General features: G+C 39.0%; 1 protein-coding gene across 1 annotated transcript in view; it reads left to right on the plus strand.

The window, feature by feature from the left end:
• CNOT6 (CCR4-NOT transcription complex subunit 6) overlaps positions 1–19,316 on the plus strand; it is a 50,215-nt gene that overhangs the window by 23,381 nt on the left and 7,518 nt on the right. The window contains exons 2-10 of the mRNA XM_065408905.1: positions 3,374–3,487; positions 5,789–5,975; positions 10,688–10,773; positions 11,655–11,759; positions 11,863–11,931; positions 15,057–15,214; positions 15,696–15,850; positions 17,443–17,597; positions 18,743–18,973. Of these exons, the coding sequence (XP_065264977.1) occupies positions 3,376–3,487; positions 5,789–5,975; positions 10,688–10,773; positions 11,655–11,759; positions 11,863–11,931; positions 15,057–15,214; positions 15,696–15,850; positions 17,443–17,597; positions 18,743–18,973 (1,258 nt within the window). The 5' untranslated portion in view covers positions 3,374–3,375. The remainder of the gene's footprint in view (positions 1–3,373; positions 3,488–5,788; positions 5,976–10,687; positions 10,774–11,654; positions 11,760–11,862; positions 11,932–15,056; positions 15,215–15,695; positions 15,851–17,442; positions 17,598–18,742; positions 18,974–19,316) is intronic.

A 19,316-nucleotide genomic window follows, 5' to 3' on the forward strand; every position in this document is an offset into this window, starting at 1 on the left:
AGCTTTTTGTTTCTACTCACAGCCAGGGTTAAGTTCAGTCTGTAATGTTCCCTTTTCACCTCCAAGAGGTTTCAATTGTTTGGTTGTGCCTCTGATGGTTTTCCATGGATAGTTTTGGGAGGGAGCAATGCTAGTCAGTTGAGCCTTGCATTACCTGACCTGCTGATTAGGGACCAGTGACAACTCCCTCCTGCTTAAGTGGGCCATCACTGTGGCACATCACCTCTTGGTGATTAATTTCTAATCCAAGTCCATAAAGCGTACTTTGAATATAAAAACCGTATTCCTTAAATATTACCCATACATGCATATCACCAGGATTGAGTCTTGACAAGTTATGAGCTTTCTGTAGATAACTCACATAATATCCCTTATGAATAAATACCCTCCAAGGTACATGTTCGGTGTAATGAGTTTGTTGGGTTTGAGGAGAGAGTTGTTTACAAAGAAGAGGGGACCCTCTGCCAAGGGGGTGTCTCTGTATAAATAGGAGAACCACTGCAAATTACCAAGTGAAACAAAAGGCAAAGAATGCAGCATAGAACAGTTTGTCAATGTATTTTGATAATTGTAAATTAGTTTTACTGAGATTCTTAAAGTACTAGTAACTGTACTGTGATGTATATTTTGTAAAAATACTGTAAATAACAAGATCTCACTACAGTGAGCCCTATTAAATCCTTTTTAGTGCTAAGAAGTAAGGCTAAGATTTTGTCTCAGATATTTTTGCCAGGTCATGGCAAAAAAGAAAAATTCACGGAAGCTGTGACCTGTCCATGATTTTACTAAAAATATCCGGGACAAAATGGGGATCTGCGAGTCCCCCACTGTCTGAAGCGGGGCAGCTGCGCAGGGGCTAGGAGCCGCCTGAAGCGGGGCAGCTGCGGGGTACCCCTGCAACAAATATAGTTAGGATGGGGTCTAAGAAGCCCCCTCCCCATCAGATCCCCTTAGTATGTGGCTCCCTTGAAATGGAATGGATGCATCCACCCTTCATTGTTTTTCAGTGACTATTTTAAAACTAAAAGGGGGGGGGGACCTCTAAGCGGGGTCCTAAACTACTTGCAAACCCTCTCTGGGGAGGTTTCACAGCTGTTTCCCCTGCCTAGTCTCTGCAATGCATTAAAAGTATTCTGCATTATGGAGACTCTACTGGCACAGCTACATTGCCATAGCAAACCTGTAGTTTAGGTGAAGCCTACGCTGATGGAAAGGGTTTTTCTGTTGGTGTAGGACCACCACTTGCCTGAACAATGGTAGCTGCATTAACAGAAGTATTCTTTCATTGACATATCTGTGTCTGCACTAGGGGTTAGGTTAAATCTAAATCTTCCCATAACTCTTATTTTTAAAGCACTCTGTTGTCCCTGTTCTGTGGGCCTTCCTGTACTTATGGTTTAGACGGTGGGCTTCTTGATGCAGAAACTGCTGTATTTTTGTATTGTAAAAGAGCAGAGAGTACTATTGGCACTTGACAAATAGTTGTTAATGATATTGCATGGGATGGCTCTGTGCACATTGTGAGAAGTGGTACATAAATTTTCTGGTAAACTACTTGACCTGATTTACGCAGTGTGCTATGGAAAATTTTGCAGCATCTTAGAACTTCTGCATAATCTTCAAGTAACTTCAGAAAGTGTCTTTTTAATTGAAATCAGTTCAGTATTCTTGTAGCTTGTTTTGGTAATAAAATAAGCTAGGATTGTTTTGAGTGTATGCTAACAAAAAATAGTAATGTGCACCTTTCTGGGGATGGGGGTTGGGGTGAAGCTAAATAAGCCTTGGACAGTGGTTCTCAATTTATTTACCATTGTGGGCCGCGTCTAATACTACCTGTATGGCTCTGAGGATGTCACATGGGCCACAGCTCTGTGCTGATTGGGCTGCAGGTTGAGAACCACTGGACTAGGATGTAGTGTGGGATTTTGAAACCAAAGAGGATGTGCTTCTCTTTCCTTCCTCCTTGGGGAAGGGGCGGTGAAGGGGGCATTAGCAGTTGAACATTTTTTTGAGGAGTGTTCCTTGACACAGCAGTTCTTGCCAGCAAACAGCTGATCTACAGTTTCCCATCCCTAAATACACACCAATGGATGTCATAAAAATGGATAAGCACCTTAGTCATGTTTGTGTTAAAATTAATAAGCAGTGAAATAGTAAAGTTTTTGTTTATTTTATTTTTTAATTTCCATTGAAAGATTTCAGTGCTAACACCTGTTGAGATGGATGGAAGAACCCCTGCATCACTTTTAATTATCTTTTCATATTCAGGCAGGCAATATGTAGTGGTTCAGATTTGAAAAGATACTTTTGCAAACATAAATGAATTAAACAGAAAAAAGCTTAACCCTTCTCTGGCATGGTGGATACTGTGGTCATTCATGAATTGTAGAAAAAACAGGGTTCTGGTAACTTGTGTATTTAATGTTTTTCTTTCCATTTCACTTAATAGTTACTATGAGAAACTGTTGTTGCTAAAAATTCTTGAAAATACATTATGAATAAGTAGAATAATGAAGATGTTTGCAAACAGTATCAGCGAGTTCAGAAAACTGCATAACATAACGCTGTTTGAAATGTAGGCCTGCCCTTTTCTTTGAACCACTTAATACTTTAACACTTAGTAAAGTAGACTGCTTATCAGTGGATTCAGGATTTTTAACATAATAAAAAATAACATAAAAAAATGGAAGCAGGTAAAAGGCAGGGATGTTGATGTCAGCACAGCTGTATGTGCTGAGTAGTTGTTAAACCTGAGAGAACAAGATGACAACTTTTGAGTTGTCTTGTTTAAACATATTCCTATTGATACGAGCCAAAATACTGAGGAACTCTCTAATCCTGCATTCTGTAACAAGAGAGTTTCACTGCGCTCTAGCAGGCTTTGTAGGTTTGATGAGAGGGTTTGCATGTGGTGCAAGGATTCATGAACATTGGTTCATCTTTGTGAACCCACCCATCCTCAGGATGATGTCTTCCTAATTCTTTTACCTTGTGCCTGCAGGTCATCTTAGGCCTGATCTAAACACACAATTTTCACCAATTTAACTAAATATAATCAGTTTTGTTTATATAAACAAAAAAAAATACTAAGTTAAATCAGTATTGGAAATTCTTAAACTGATTTCAGAGCATCCACACAAGGGGTTTGCACCAATTTTATTAAATTGACTTGCATACAATTGGTGCAATTTTTATATGTAGACTGGGCCACCTTCTGCTATTGTTAGAAGTTGCAGTAGCATGTGTTCTTTTAGGCCAGACTGTCTATATAGAAGTAGTTTTTTAAAAGAGGACTCTCTATCTAGAGTAAAGGTAATATGTTTGTTAAATAGAATAATATAGCAAAGTGGTATTTTTCTGTTCATTTCAACAGGAATGCCCAAAGAAAAGTACGATCCACCTGATCCACGGAGGATGTACACAATTATGTCCTCAGAGGAAGCAGCCAATGGAAAGAAATCAAATTGGGCGGAGCTGGAAATAAGTGGTAAGAAATGGAGGAATAATGGTTATGTGGTGAAATGAGGATTTGATTTCAAATTTGAATACTCATACTAGCCATCAGATAAACTTTTATCCTGTAGATATTCCTTCACAAGTAAGCAGGGTTGGGCTACATAGGCTTGGTATTTGAATAGGAAACCTAAGGAACACCAAGGAGTTACAGGAAATCATGGTGTTTATTTCGTAGGATGCATTTTTCCCTCTAGTAAATTGATGTCCCACGTAGCACTGGGAAATGCTGTGCAGCAGTAGATCTCCTCTACAAATAGGAGATAAAATGAAGGTTGTGACCACTTTGGGTCATTAAATATCCCTGGGCACTTTACATACGTGTTAAGGGTGTTTAAATCTGGTGCCTTGACCAAAATTTGACAATCAGTCAATTCAAGGTTTTATTTATATATAGATATAGATGCACATAAAATATACTTGGAGACAAGCCCTGTGTGTGTGAGACACTATCCCACCAATCCCTTGTTGCCTAAGGGAAAATTCTGAGTTGATCAAGAGGAGACCATGAGTTGAAATCTCACCTGTACTGGCTGTGGTTTATATTCCATGCACTGTTCTATACTGTCAGTTGAACTTACCTGGAAATCAGTATTGAAAGTTTAAATACATTGAATTTTTTTTAATATGTATTTTCCTTTTAACTTGTATTTCTTTATGTACCTCCATGTAGCCAGGATTTTTATTCCTGGCAGGAAAAACGTTCAAATTAAGCTGAATAACTTGACCCTTCTTTCCCTCCACTCACCCAATGCCAGTGGTGAAAATTCTGGACACACTTGAATAAAATAAAGAAATAAAAGTTAAAGGAGGGAAAAAGACCAATTTATCTCAGTGCAGCTTTTCGTAGGAGGAAAAGAGTTGGGGTGGGGGGAAAAAAGTAAATCAGCAAATACATTTGGAGTATAATGACTTAATTGGAAAGAGTGTTTAACATTGGTGGCTCATAGATGACTAAATAAGCTATAAAAAGTCTGTTAAATGGTAGTGAGCCTATTTTGCCTCCGAGGAAATGATGTTCTGATTTTCCTGCAGTGCTCTTGATACAGTCTAGATCAGGGGTGGCCAACCTGAGCCTGAAAAGGAGCCAGAATTTACCAATGTACATTGCCAAAGAGTCACAGTAATATGTCAGCAGCCCCGCCATCAGCTCCCCCGCCTGCCGGCAGCTCCACCGATCAGCGCCTCCCCCTCCCTCCCCGTGCCTCCTGCCCACCACAATCAGCTGTTTCACGGTGTGCAGGAGGCTCTGGGGGGGAAGTGGTGAGGAGAGAGGGCACGGCAGGCTCGGGGGAAGGGGTGGAGTGGGGTCAGGATCTGGGGCAGAGCCAGGGGTTGATCAGTGAGCACCCCTGACACATTGAAAAGTTTGCGCCTGTAGCTCCAGCCCCAGAGTCGGCACCTATGCAAGGAGCCGCATATTGACTTCCGAAGAGCCGCATGCGGCTCCGGAGCCACAGGTTGGCCACCCCTGGTCTAGATAGTCTTTCTGATTGAAGGGTGGGAAGTCAACCTTGCACGAGAAATGTCTCTAATGATGTCCCTTATGATACTTCAAGTTCCTGCCATATGGAGGTGTAGATCTCTTGACTTTTTAAAATGAATCAACGTTAATATCCTCCATTTTACACAAAATAGGTGTGGTTCTTGAGTCCATGGCCATAGCCAGCACAGCTTTTAGTAGCGTGCGGTTTGGGGACCCCTGTTCTAAAGTTACCATTATAGTTACAACAGGAATAACACTGTTGAACTCCGGAAGAAGCTGCTTCCTCTTATGTGTTGAACTAATGGCATGAAAGAAAGCCTTTTTATTTAGAAGATGGTGTGTGAATAAGGGCAGAACCCAGAGAACCATCTTCCACTCCAAAGCAAGAGCACTAAAACTTAAAATGTCAATGATAAGTGCACAGTGTTTCACTTGAAAAACATATTAAAATACTGAATGCATGATCAGTTCATAAATCTGTAAGTTGCTTTATGTAGCACTTTCAGAAAGGAAGAGGATGTCCAAGGCTTAAACCATGGGCTCAAAAATGGCTAAAGAGCCCGGGCAAGAAAATTTAAAGGAACATTTATTTGTGCCATCAAAATGTCATGAAATTAGAGGGGAGTACCTTCTATGTAATCTTTCATTTTTAACCATATTGCAGAAAACTCTAAACGCTGTTCAAACAAGATGTCATAAAATACTCATTTAATGCTAAAACTAGATGTTTAAAATGTCCAAAGTTATTTTTATTTTACACCTGTTTCTCTCTCTCTCTCTCTCTTACAGGGAAAGTAAGAAGCTTAAGTTCATCTTTATGGTCACTGACCCATTTGACAGCTTTGCATCTCAGTGACAATTCCTTATCCCGTATTCCTTCAGACATTGCCAAGCTTCACAATCTGGTCTATCTGGACCTGTCCTCTAATAAAATCCGTAGTTTACCAGCAGAACTCGGAAACATGGTGTCACTCAGGTATGCAAATTCATCTGCGACCCCGGCAGACATCAATTTCATGTTTTGGCACCATTCTGTTCTGTAACTAACCAAAGCCAATATAAACAGTTTTTCCTAGTGGTTGGAGTTGTAACTACAGCCCTAGCACTCTATATTTGCCCTGATCTCCAGTTGCCCCATGCAACAGTGTACAATGAGCTCCTACAGAGCTGAGAATGCTGGCATGCACCTTGCATAACATTGCTAAATCAGGTACGTACACGTACACGTACACACCCAAATCCTTATGCAGGGTGCTGCTCTTGAAGAACTGTTGACACCCATAGAGTTCGTGCAAGAGTTGCCCCTTAATTCATGGCAAGAGAAAAGAGTATTTTATAGCACCTAGCACAAAGGGCCATAGGCACTATAGTAATACAAATATTACATAATAATAATAATAAGAGCAGACTAAACATTTCTAAATAAAGGTAATCAAAGAAAGTTAGTGGCTGTTTTCTTCATCTTAAATTACTACTCTAAGAATTTAATTTTATGACCATAGTTTTATAACACCTGAGAGATTTGCATAGCAACAGGTATCTTGTGGGGGGGGTTCTCCCCCTCCCCCTCTTCTTTTTCTTGTGGTGGCCATGTATTTATACTTCCACACCAATAAAAGAACATAATCTTTAGCTAGCCAGGTAGTTACTAAAGTGAATTTTATGCTTTCAAGTTGAAAGGTGTAGAAGAGTCACAAGGCTAGGGATAGAATAAGTTAATTAACAAATTATTTTTGGAAGTAAAACATATTAATGTTATAGCTAGTTGGATTTAATTGGGGCCACGGTATCTAATTTTGTTAATGGAGTCCTCTTCTTCGGGGAAGGGCAAGTATTATAAGGAAGGGCAAGTATTATGGGCAAATTTCTCTTGCCCTTAAAGGGTATTATTGACAATGTATAAACGACCTCCGTGAAGTACTGTATGTGGGATTATCATACAGTACCAGTGTTTGATTCCCAGACTTACACCTGCGTTGGAATGATAGGCTAGGTGGCACCTTGAGATACTAATAATTGTATTTTCTTCATCTTTGGAAAAATTGCACCCTACTGAAAAAATTAAACTACTTGATTAAAATTGAGAGTAAGCTATCAATAAATTCTAGAGTAGTTAAGCTCTTAAAACTATTATTTATTGTGAGCCCTATTTAACAGTGGGAATTTAGCCTGTAGTAAGAAATAGTGATAGTGCCTTACATCATTTTTCCCAAAACTCTGAGATATTCTATTTTATTTTTTTGTTTTACCCCTACCACCTTTGCTCTAATTACAGTAACTACTAATAATTTCCCCCTACTCTGCTGTCGTTCAGTATCATCACCTACCCATTTTAAACTTACTGAAACATTGAGATTCACCTTGTGAACTAATTAGTGTTCCTTTCTCTTTATAAAGCCCTTTGCCTTTTAAAATATTGATGCAAGTTATGTTCTTGTGCAAATGATGTTAGTATAGCACTCTGCAGAATAGTGCATGCAGATATTGTGCAAACTTTCCTAAAATTTTCCCAATTTACTCCAATCCTGATTCTACAAAATTCCAGCTATCCCTGTCTTGAGCCTCTTTTGAGCAGAGAATATAAAATCTTGTTCTGGCTACAAAATGTGCACTAACAAACTCGGATCAGACCACCAATCTAGTTTCCATTTGTGACAAACATAATATTTGAATCCTGGTCTATAGACACGAAGGGCATTAAAAGCACATTAACCCACTGCACACACACACTGTCCTCAGTAATTGTAGCTGATCCATGAAGAACAGTCTGTAAGTGCTTCCTATGTGGTAGCGCTCTGCAGGTCTCAATCCCATAGTAGTTTTGTGTTTCCTGCTGACTGCTACTGCACTCTCCTTGTAGCTTGTGATATAATTTCCAGATTAACAGAGTAATTTCAGCTTTGAATATCACCAGTATTATGGACCAGAGAAATAGTGTGAACTGACACTACCTAGAATCTTTTAGAGTCAATAAATAACTCCTTCAACCTCCATGTCTGGGAACTCTTTTTATAAAGGGCTTAGCTTGTCTAAAATCCATTGTGTCTCCCTGTCACATGCAGACAAAATTTGTTCCAATGACTTTGGGAGACCGTGAACCAGCTAATGGAGAATGATCAAGTTGCCAATCTTTGGAGAGAGCTTAAAAAAACATCACAAATTTTTCTTCAACACAACTGGGGAAAGATTTCAGAGAGCTCAGATTCTTTTGATTTGTTTGGAAGGACTAGTATGACTTGCTATGATCCTCTGTGCTGCCTAAAGGAAGCTCTTTGACGCCAAAGAGCATTAACCAAGATGAGATTAAACTAGACAACTATCCTTATCATTTTTCTTTAACAGTTTATGAAAACTGTACTTTATTTCCGAAGAAGTGGGCTGTAGCCCACGAAAGCTTATGCTCTAATAAATTTGTTAGTCTCTAAGGTGCCACAAGTCCTCCTGTTCTTTGTAATTTATTTGTTAGTGGAACTGTAATCAATACGTAGAATGAACCCAGGTGAGCACCTTGAACCAAAAGCTCACCTTAAGAGTTCTGCAAAGTTCTCAAAAGTTCTTAGACAAAAAGGTACTTTCATAAAGAATAACGTATTAGTTGCCGTTTAGGGTCATGTAGAATATTATTCCCAACCATGTGATAGTCCAGTGGTTTTCAACCTCTAGTCTGTGAACCCCTGGAGGCCCGTAGATTGTCAAAGGTGTCCGTGAAAGGTGACTGTGAAAATGAAGTTTCAGACCCCAGAAAAGGCATTCAGTTTTTCTGATCAATCAAAAGTATGTGAATACCTCTCCCTACAGATCAAAACCCGGAAGTGTCGTCGTTATCATAAAAGCCCACAGTTTAGCGTCCTTTCTCATGCCGTGTCAAATGCCGTGCTGAGCCGAGCACATGCAACACTTACAGTTGAATTCTGTTCAGTCAGTTTTCAGTCTAAGGATTCTATAGTAGGGGTCCCCAGAATACAGGTTGAATTTCCAAAGGGGTCTGCACCTCCATTTGAAATTTTTTAGGGGTCTGCAAATGAAAAAGGTTGACAAACACTGTGGTAGTTAAATAAAGCTTGAATGACTTTGGCTGGTGGTGGGAAGTTGGTAGGGTTTTTGTTTTTAAATCTCTCTCTCTCCCTCCCTCCCTCCCTCCCCTAAGCAGTATATGTTACTGCCTGGAAATCTAGGAATGGAGTAGGTGGGCCCTTGGTCTTTTCCTCCTAAAATGTCTGCTTTTATCTATGCTCTTTTTACATCTTGCAAGGAATGGCTAGGGAACTCTAGTCTGGCAGAATCATATGGGTAACTCTTATGTAAGTCTTACGCAGTCTTATGTAATGATTGTGCCTATATCACAGATTTTAACATTATACCTAAATTGGACCATTTTAGGGCTGGTCACAATGAAAAATTATTGGCATAGCTATGTCTCTAAGGGGTGTGAAAAATCTATATCCCTGAGAAACATAGGTCAGCTGACCTGACCCCCGATGTAGACCGCGCTAGGCTGATGGAAGAAGTCTTTTGTTGACCTAACTCGTGGCAGGCAAGCTGATTTTCAGTGGCACTCACACTGCCCGGGTCCTGGCCACCAGTCCGGGGGGCTCTGCATTTTAATATAATTTTAAATGAAGCTTCTTAAACATGTAAAAACCTTATTTACTTTACATACAACAATAGTTTAATTATATATTATAGACTTATAGAAAGAGACCTTCTAAAATGTATTACTGGCACGCGGAACTTTAAATTAGAGTGAATAAATGAAGATTCGGCACACCACTTCTGAAAGGTTGCCGACCCCTGACCTAACTACTGCCTCTCAGGGAGGTGTATTATCCACAGCGATGGGAGAACCGCTCTCATTGCTGTAGTAAGTGTTTACGCTGAGGCACTGCAGCATTTTAAGTGTAGACATAGCCTGAGAGTAAGCAAAAGGCATGTTATCAAGTTCAATTTCTCTTCCCCTGTTGGCTGGACTGTTGGGACCTGCCAACTTCTATTTCTCCCAAGTAAAAAGGAATACACAATATCTCAACAGTAACACTGTAAAAATAAACAATAGAATATTACTTTTTATAGGCCAGAAGCACAGTTAATTTAATGAATTTTTGTGTGTGCCTGATAGCCTTCACACAATATATCAACAGATATCTAACTTCTGTTGACGAAGCAGTGAAATTATTTTGACAAACAAAAGTTAATTGGAAAATTATAGTTTGCTGTGATGTGTTAAATGAGAGAGAGAGGGTTAACAGCATGGTAATATAATAGCAATAATAGTACTGGAACCATTTTTTGTTCTTGGTTTTATTTTAATGGCTATAATCTTATTTTCTTAATTGTCCTTTAAACTTAACTCAGCCATTTGTGGTCCAGCTTGTCAGAACTGTAATTGCTTCATTTCTTGTAATTCCTTAATATTTTAATTATTGTTAACTTTTACAAAAGCTTATGACCATATAGATGGACTCTCCACCCCCACTAACTTCTGCTCTGTACTTCAGACTTAATGAGCTTTTTTTAGTGTGTACAGCAAGATGTCCCTAATCCTTGCTGACTGTTTAGTCTTCCAATTTTTCCAAGTAGTGGTGTGATAGTACAGTTTCTTTCTTATAGTGAAACTGTTTCAGCAATAAATAGTTGATCACAAATACTGTGTTACTTCCCACTTCATATTATTCTGATTTTTGCCTACAGGGAACTCCATTTAAATAACAACCTGTTACGGGTTCTACCATTTGAGCTGGGAAAACTATTTCAGTTACAGACATTAGGTCTGAAAGGTATGACTTTTTTACCTACATTTTATGTGTTGATCTCATTCTTGAGCCACAGCTGTTCTAAGCTACACATTTTATAAAATGTTACCAAATGGCAGCTGTTGGTTTAAGAATTTATTCTTCTCTTTTATAAATATATTGAGATTTAATGAATCTGGCCCAAAAAAGAATGAAAAGGATTTTGTACTGCTGGTGATCACCATAGTATCTGACTGCAAATAGCAATTTAAAATTGATTTTCAAAATTTTGGAGCCAATACTGTAAGAGTTTGGCATGTAGATCTACTGGCTTCAGTGGAAGTTGTGTGAACGAAAGGCTTGCAAGATCAGGCTCTTTCTGTTGAGTATGATGCCTATAAACTGCATTAAATCTCAAAAGTCTAATATTTATTATGATTGGACAATTATACTGTCCCCTATTTGTGTGAACTTTTAGCGTCTGACTCTGTAGAGTAGCCCCCTTAATTAATCAGGCCAGATTCTCTGAGATCTGGCAGAAAGATACCATATTCTAGTGGTAGATGTCCAGCAGGGAATGCTTTTGGCCTAGGGGAGGTCACTCTCTTATGAAATAAAACTGGCGGAGATTGCTCCTGCATCAGATGTACTCCCCACCACCATTATAAGTGTGTTTGGAGAGGAGCAGGATGTGAGAGAGCAAAACTTCACTATGACAGTCCTCCATTAGATCCAGTGATGAAAGTTAGAACTCAGATGCAGAAGAGAATGTAAGTGTTTGCAGGAATGGAAAACTGAAATACTTTTTAAAAAGGGAAACAGTTCTCACTGTTCTGCAGTCATATATCCAAGCCTTTAAACACCAACACACACACACACTCGACATTTTTCTGGTTTAATTTTACTTTTTGTGAACATGTTTGCAGGAAATCCACTTACGCAGGATATACTGAACCTCTACCAGGAACCGGATGGAACACGAAGGCTCCTGAATTATTTGCTTGATAATTTGGCAGGTACTGCAAAAAGAAGTAAGTGATCATTCCTAAAATATTTATTGATGCCATTTTAAAATAAATATGATTACTTCACTTTGTGTGTGGTTTTTTTTTTTTTTTTTTTATGTTCTAATAGTTTCAACAGAACAACCACCTCCAAGATCTTGGATTATGTTGCAAGAACCAGACCGAACAAGACCAACAGGTAGCATTGCAATGACTCTTTATAGATTTTCTCCCCCCTCCACCCCCATCTAAAATCACTTCACCATTACCGTCTGCTGAAGTATTTCTTTTTGATACTTAAACTAAAACATCTCATGCTCACTGATGGTAGCCAGCATAGGCATTCCTACATCAAACAGCACATTTGTCTGCGGAATTAGCTACTTTTTTCTTAAAGGTAATGCCTTTATCTTTAATTGGACTACTCACCACTAGAGTTAAACTAGTTATTCAAGTATTTTAAAAGTAGCTGATCAATTGTAAAATATTAATTGAATGATTGTTGAAGAATCCAGGAACAGCAGAAAAGTTCCCCCTGATTTTCAACAAATGTAGAATAAAAAAAAAATCCTGAGCAATCAGAGAATATTTATATTTAAAACTTGTAGCCCCAAGGAAAATCTGAGGAATTGCTCTTTACTAGTTACTGTATTAAAGAAACATTAGGTTTTTATTGTACAATGCTGAGGCTTGTTGTTACTGAAGTTGGGAACTGTGCCAATTTACTTGGTATATTTAATCTTTAGTTCCAAACGTTACAAGTCTAACTTATTCTTCAACTAATCAGTAGAGAAATTTTAAATAACTTGAAAGAAAGTTATTTAAAATTTAAAATTTAAAAGTCACTGAAATTTTAAAATGGATCATGCATTTTAATTATGCTTTTGCCCCTTTCCCCTTTTCTGATATATAGTGGTTGTCATAATATGCTGCCTAGAACCTGGCATATATCAAAATGCTACTGTTGTGAAAGTCTTTTGATTCCTTAAATTTTTCCCCTCCAGTCTTAATTTTGCTATGATCACTCTAACGTTGGTCATGTTACTGGTGCGGATATTCTGCTGGCCTTACTAAAAGTAACACATTATTTTTGTCAGTGTCCTGCTCACTCATAAGATACTGGTCAATCTTCCAAGCCACTTTCCTTGGTTAAGGGGGAAGCCCCCAGGAGGCACTTTTCTAGGGAGGAAGAACCAGGCGAGAACCCAGGAAAAAGCGTGTCTTTATGAACGTAGCGCCCTCCTGGCCGGGAACCCCTTTGCCTCACATCTCCATACTGCCGAATTCTATGCCCTGTCTCATTTGAGGACATGGTAGTGGGTAGGTATGTAGCATGGAAAATGCTCATTGTTTGGTGGGTGAGCAGTCCTTTTGGATGGAGGGAGTTGAGAAGCTAGGAATCTCTTAATTTGAGGAGTAAGGAAGGGAGTAGGGGGCTGATGGGAATGAAGACAGATGGAAGCCAAACTAGGTCAGCTCCTATCCCCCCACTGCAGAATTGGGTGCAATGATAGGGTTACACAGGTTAAACTAAAGACCTATTGGAAAGCATTGCACTTAAAACAAGCGTTGTGTTCAAACAAGAATTTCACATTTTTAGGGTATAAATACAGCTTTGTAAACATTTCAAAAGGGAAAAAGTGTCTTTGTGCCTCCCCCATTCCTTCCTGCTTGCTTCTAGGTCCTTTCTGCCCTTGCCTGGAGAACATTGGCAAGACATTTGAATATATCAGAGGGATAAATATCAGGGAGGGAGAGGAATTATTTAAGCTCAGTACCAATGTGGACACATGAACAAATGGATATAAACTGGCTATCAGGAAGTTTAGACTTGAAATTAGACGAAGGTTTCTAACCCTCAGAGGAGTTATCATAAGTTCTGGAACAGCCTTCCAAGGGGAGTAGTGGGGGCAAAAGCCATATCTGGCTTCAAGACTAAGCTTGATAAGTTTATGGAGGGGATGGTATAATGGGATAGCCTAATTTTGGCAATTAATTGGTCTTTGACTATTAGTGGTAAATATGCCCAATGGCTTGTGATGGGATGTTAGATGGGGCGGGATCTGAGTTACTACGGAGAATTCTTTCCTGGGTGTCTGGCTGGTGAGTCTTGCCCACATGCTCAGGGTTTAGCTGATCACCATATTTGGGGTCAGGAAGGAATTTTCCTCCAGGGCAGATTGGCAGAAGCCCTGGGGGGTTTTCACCTTCCTCTGCAGTGTGGGGCCTGGGTCACTTGCTGGAAGATTCTCTGCACCTTGAAGTCTTTAAATCATGATTTGAGGACTTCAGTGGCTCAGACACAGGTTTGATACAGGAGTGGGTGGGTGAGATTCTGTGGCCTGCGTTGTGCAGGAGGTCAGACTAGATGATCATAATGGTCCCTTCTGACCTTAAAGTCTATGATTCCATGACATGAATAATAAGATTGTCACAGCATCTCCACCGCATTCAGACAGTAGAGCTGCAGCTAAGGTTATGACTTCTTTGTACAGGTCCTTCTAAGATCTTGATAAGACTCTCCAGCAAAGAGCCAAGTGAGAGCATGAAATGTTTTTGTTTTTATTTAAGCCTTCTTTAATTTTGTTTTTCTTAGAATAGTTATTCAGAGACTCTCCCTACATAATACAGAAGCTGTAGTTGGCAAAAGAAATCTCATTTTTTGCTCTGCATTTTACCTTTTAGAATTAAGCCCTTTCACTGCAGACTTCTTTCCCTTTATTTTTTAAATATTAGTTCAGACCTGGGCCACCCATTGCATGATTGTAAGCTCAGTCTTACTGAGTGTTCTTTGAGAGCCTGTTCCTACAACAGGCTTTGCACAGGCTCAGGGTCCACCATTCAGTGCCAGTTACAGGATTGGGGCCTACATCAAAATTTAATTCCTTCATTAAGTGTATTACAATACATCCCAATCGGGTTCGGGTCCCCTTTTACTTATTAACATGCGAGGACAGTGTAACAGTCAAAAAGATCAACATCTACTGTTAAAGTTTTTAAGCAAGCATGTTAAGAAACAAAGCTATAATGGGGTTAATTCTCAGTGTAAACTGCCTTTGCTGTTCACCATTTATATCAGCAACATATGGAGGTTTTTTTTAGTAACCTGTTAACAATGAATGCTGTATGCCCAGACAAAAGGAGTGGCTGGTTATTTTAGAGAGAACATGTGATGCATTTTTCTGTAGGGTCAGCTGTTAAACTATATATTTGAGTTAAAGCACTTGAAGCATAAAATTGTTAAAATTACTGAAGGGTAAAAATGAAGAATGTAATTGTGCTTTTTAGTAAAATATATCAGTAATTTAAATTATTGTTCTGCAGCCTTGTTTTCTGTCATGTGTTACAACGTACTTTGTGATAAATATGCCACCCGGCAGTTATATGGCTATTGTCCATCGTGGGCACTGAACTGGGAGTACCGAAAAAAAGCCATTATGCAGGAAATCTTGAACTGCAATGCTGACATCATAAGTCTTCAGGTAAATGATAAATTTATTTTTCCTTTTGTGTTCACTTGTATTGATTCTTGTGCATTACATTAATTAAAGTAAACTTTCTTTTAAAGCAATGTGTCGTAATTTAGAACTCTTATTCATTGCTTGACATCAAAAGAATGCTTTTCCAACCTACACAGTTGGAACACTAACCAGCAGCTGCTGATCAGAGAAACGTGTTGAAGTGTGTGTATATATAACCTGACGCATGTTCAGATAAAAGGCATGAGATAATCATATCTCTGGGGATTACAGAAATTTATTTATATCTTCTGCCTTAAAATAGCAGTATGGCTGTCTTATGCTTACGTTCCTTGATTCATCTAATTTTTTGAGTTTCCTAAAGCCAGTTTGGAGGTGACTTATACTTTCTTCTAAAAGAGGCTAAATAATATAGACGTAATACCAGTCTTCTGTACACTGGTGGTGCTAAGCAAATACAGTGTGCTGTCTTATAACTTTACAGGAGGTTGAAACTGAACAGTACTACAGTTTTTTCCTGACAGAACTGAAGGAACGTGGCTATAATGGGTTCTTCAGTCCAAAATCTAGAGCTAGGACAATGTCAGAACAGGAAAGAAAACATGTTGATGGCTGTGCAATATTTTTCAAGACCGAAAAGTAAGTGTGTTTCATAAAACCTTCTGTTGTGCCGGTTCCCTTTCGTACAATTCTTCTGGGTTAAATTTAGGCCCCAAGTTGCTGTGACGAAGAAGTGTGTCTTTGTGTGGAACTTCTATTCTAACATTGTTGGGGATAAGAGGAGAAGTTCACACTCCTTGGGGCCTCTTTAGACAGAGCTAAACACTTTTTTTGCATATCTCCATATTTTGTACAAAGTATTCCTACCTCTAGAAGGAATACTCTGCACAAGAGGCACCGTGCTGGGCACGACTAGTCTGAAAAAAGCCCATATTACCAATTCTCTTTTAATCTTTTATGCTTTGTTGTATGAAAGCGGGGAAAAAAGCTAACAAATAAAATGAAATATAAAGGCAAGTACAATAAAAGTATCATGAAATATTTTGTATTTATTCACTGCTGATGGTGTAAAAAAGCTCAGAAAAAAACCCAAAGCATAGGAAAAAAGAAACAAACAATAGGAAACATGGGAAATGTGACCTGTAGAACATGCACTTCAGGCAAAAGAAATTCCATCATAAAACAGTGACACCTGTCTGACTCTTCAGCTGCTTTTGCAATGCTAATCTGAGAGATCTTCATGCTGAAGGTAAAATTTGCTCCACTGCAGAGGCCTCCAACCAAGATCCACTAGAAAACTGGTTTGAATCGGTTGGAAGCGGCATATCACTCTGAATTGGGGAGACCTTCACAATGAAAACTCAAGCAAGAATTTCACCCCTGAACTCTTTCAAATCCAAATGCACTCAGTCTGAGACAGTAGGAAAAGACTACAGTCTTTAATTTATTTCTTGAGTGAAATTGGACTGAGTCATTTAGCTTTTTATGAACAGTGAGACACCTGTCCTTGTTACCCAAACCATTCCTAAAATATAAGCCTAAACTTTTAAAAAAAAATGACTTGTGATTTTTGGGTGCCCAAATTGAGAGACCTTAAAGGGACTTGATTTTCAAAAGGTGGGAGAACTCAGGACTTTCTGAAAATCAGGAGCTATTTTAAGGTGTCTAAAGTCAGGTACCAAAAAAATGGAGGCACCCAAAATCATTAATCACTTGTGAAAATATAAGGAATATATAGACAATTAAATTTGCCATCTCTGAAACAGTGATTGCCCTAGATATCGAAGTCTTTAAGAATTTTTCTGTATTCTGCTGTGTCCACAAAACAATGCAGATGTCTGCTTCACTACACTCTGCTTCAGAAACAAGTGCTGAGTCACTCTCTCTTAAGCCTGCTAGTTCAAATCAGTAAATATGATAGATCAGGAGAAGCAAAATATCTTATTGTATTTAACATTTTTCTAAATGAAAGAATATGGGAAGTGTTGATTTTGGGAAGGAGGAGTTAATTTAAATCTGTTTAAGATGGCGTGCAGATAAAAATTGCTAATGAAATTATATCTTCCGACTTCAGATCAGCATTTTTATAAAGCAGTAATGTGACTGGCTGAGATTCTTGTAACTTAGTTTACTTGTGTCATCTAACAAGTTTTAATTAAAATGAGGAAGAAGCTATAGTATTTCCTTTGTCATTTGACAAGTTAAGAAACCACACAATGTTGTTTTTTCAGATTCATCTTAGTTCAGAAACATACTGTTGAGTTCAATCAATTAGCTATGGCAAACTCAGAAGGATCTGAAGCGATGCTGAACAGAGTTATGACAAAAGATAACATTGGAGTTGCTGTGTTGCTAGAGCTGCGAAAGGAATTAATAGAAATGTCATGTAAGTAATTGAGTCCAATTTTTTGACTGGATTGTGATACAGCATGTTACAGTCTCCAATACAAATGAAAATTTTGTTTCAGTGGAATAGAGAATGGAAAACAACATTCACAAATAAACATCGTATCTACAATTGTGTGCTGAAATTTTTGGGGCAAACTTCACTTAAAATAGAATTTGGGGGGAAATTTTGAAATAGCAAATGCTAACTAGAATGTTTGGATGATGCAAGGTTTTTAAAAATTTGATTCTCCCTCACCCATTTTTTATAAAGAGAAAGTTGAAGAATTGAGGACAAGAGGGGAAAGTAACTTGGTGTATGTGGCTGGAAGAATATACAAGTGCCATTGAACTAGCCAGAGGTGGTTGTAAATTTCTTGATCATCTGCATAATATTCTGTAGCTTGGTAGCTCTCTGTCGTGTAGTGCTTATAAATTCCACATGTTCTTGCCCTGGAGTTCTCAAAAAAGTTGAGACTTCAATTGACCTTGGAAGTGTCTTGGTGTGGCTCTATTTAGCCTATAGTGCTTTGTTATTTTCCCTATTATAGTAAGATTTTATTAACAAACATGCCTTTAATGTGCGCTTGCGGGGGGGATAGAAGATTTGTAATGTGCATATGTGAAACTGCTGAGTTAAAAAGCATAATTCTTAAAATACTAGACTGATTTTGCTACTCAGGGTGTGGTGATTACTTGGAGAGTATTGCAAATAATGGAGAAAAACTGTAATTTAAAAAATAATATACTGTGCATTGGTTTTCAACATGATTTATATATTAATAGTAATGGCATTTTCAAACTCACAGAACTTAATTGTACCATCTCGTTCTTGTTTTTGGTCCTTCTTCATCGGGTGTTAGCTCGGTGTTGGAAGTAGCTCTAACCAGTTAAATTGCAACTGCACAGCCAATAATTTCTTGGCAATAAAGAAATAGGTTTAGCGTAAAACTTTAAAAATCCCTTCCAGTGACATTTCCCCCCCTCACGCTTCTATTTTAAGGTTGGCCAAACTTAGCATCAACCCTGTTTCAAATCTGTCACTTCTTAAAAATCATTTTTGGGTTATAATACAAGCCATCTAGTAGTCATTAGCTGTATCTGTTGCAGACACAGCAACTGTAAATATTTCACTTCCAATTTTAGCTGGAAAGCCACAACTTGGGATGGAGAAGCAGCTAGTTCTTGTAGCTAATGCACATATGCACTGGGACCCTGAGTATTCTGATGTGAAGCTGGTTCAGACTATGATGTTCCTCTCTGAAGTAAAGAACATTATTGATAAAGCCTCTCGTAACCTCAAACCTGGACTTTCGGGAGAACTTGGAACCATTCCACTTGTACTGTGTGCAGATCTCAATTCTCTGCCAGATTCTGGTAAGAACAGCAAGTTTACTTTTTTAGAACAAAATGTAAGAGGTGTATGCAGGGCCGGCTCTAGGATTTTTGCTGCCCAAAGCAAAAACAATTTTGCCTCCCACCCCCGGCCCCGCCTCAACTCCGCCCGTTCCCCAAATCCCCAGCCCTGCCTCCTCCCCCCAGGCTCTCAAGCTTAGGAGGGAGTGAGGGAGGGGGAGAAGCGGCGCCTGCGCCGCGGCCACTCGGAGTCTCCCCCTCCCTCCCAGGTTTGAGAGCCTGGGAGGGAGGGGGAGACTCCGAGTGGCCGCGGCGCGGGCGCCGCGTCTCCCCCTCCCTCCCAGGCTCCCAAGCCTGGGAGGGA

This window comes from Emys orbicularis, chromosome 8, assembly GCF_028017835.1.
Source record: "Emys orbicularis isolate rEmyOrb1 chromosome 8, rEmyOrb1.hap1, whole genome shotgun sequence".
In the NCBI taxonomy this organism is placed as follows: Eukaryota; Metazoa; Chordata; order Testudines; family Emydidae; genus Emys; species Emys orbicularis.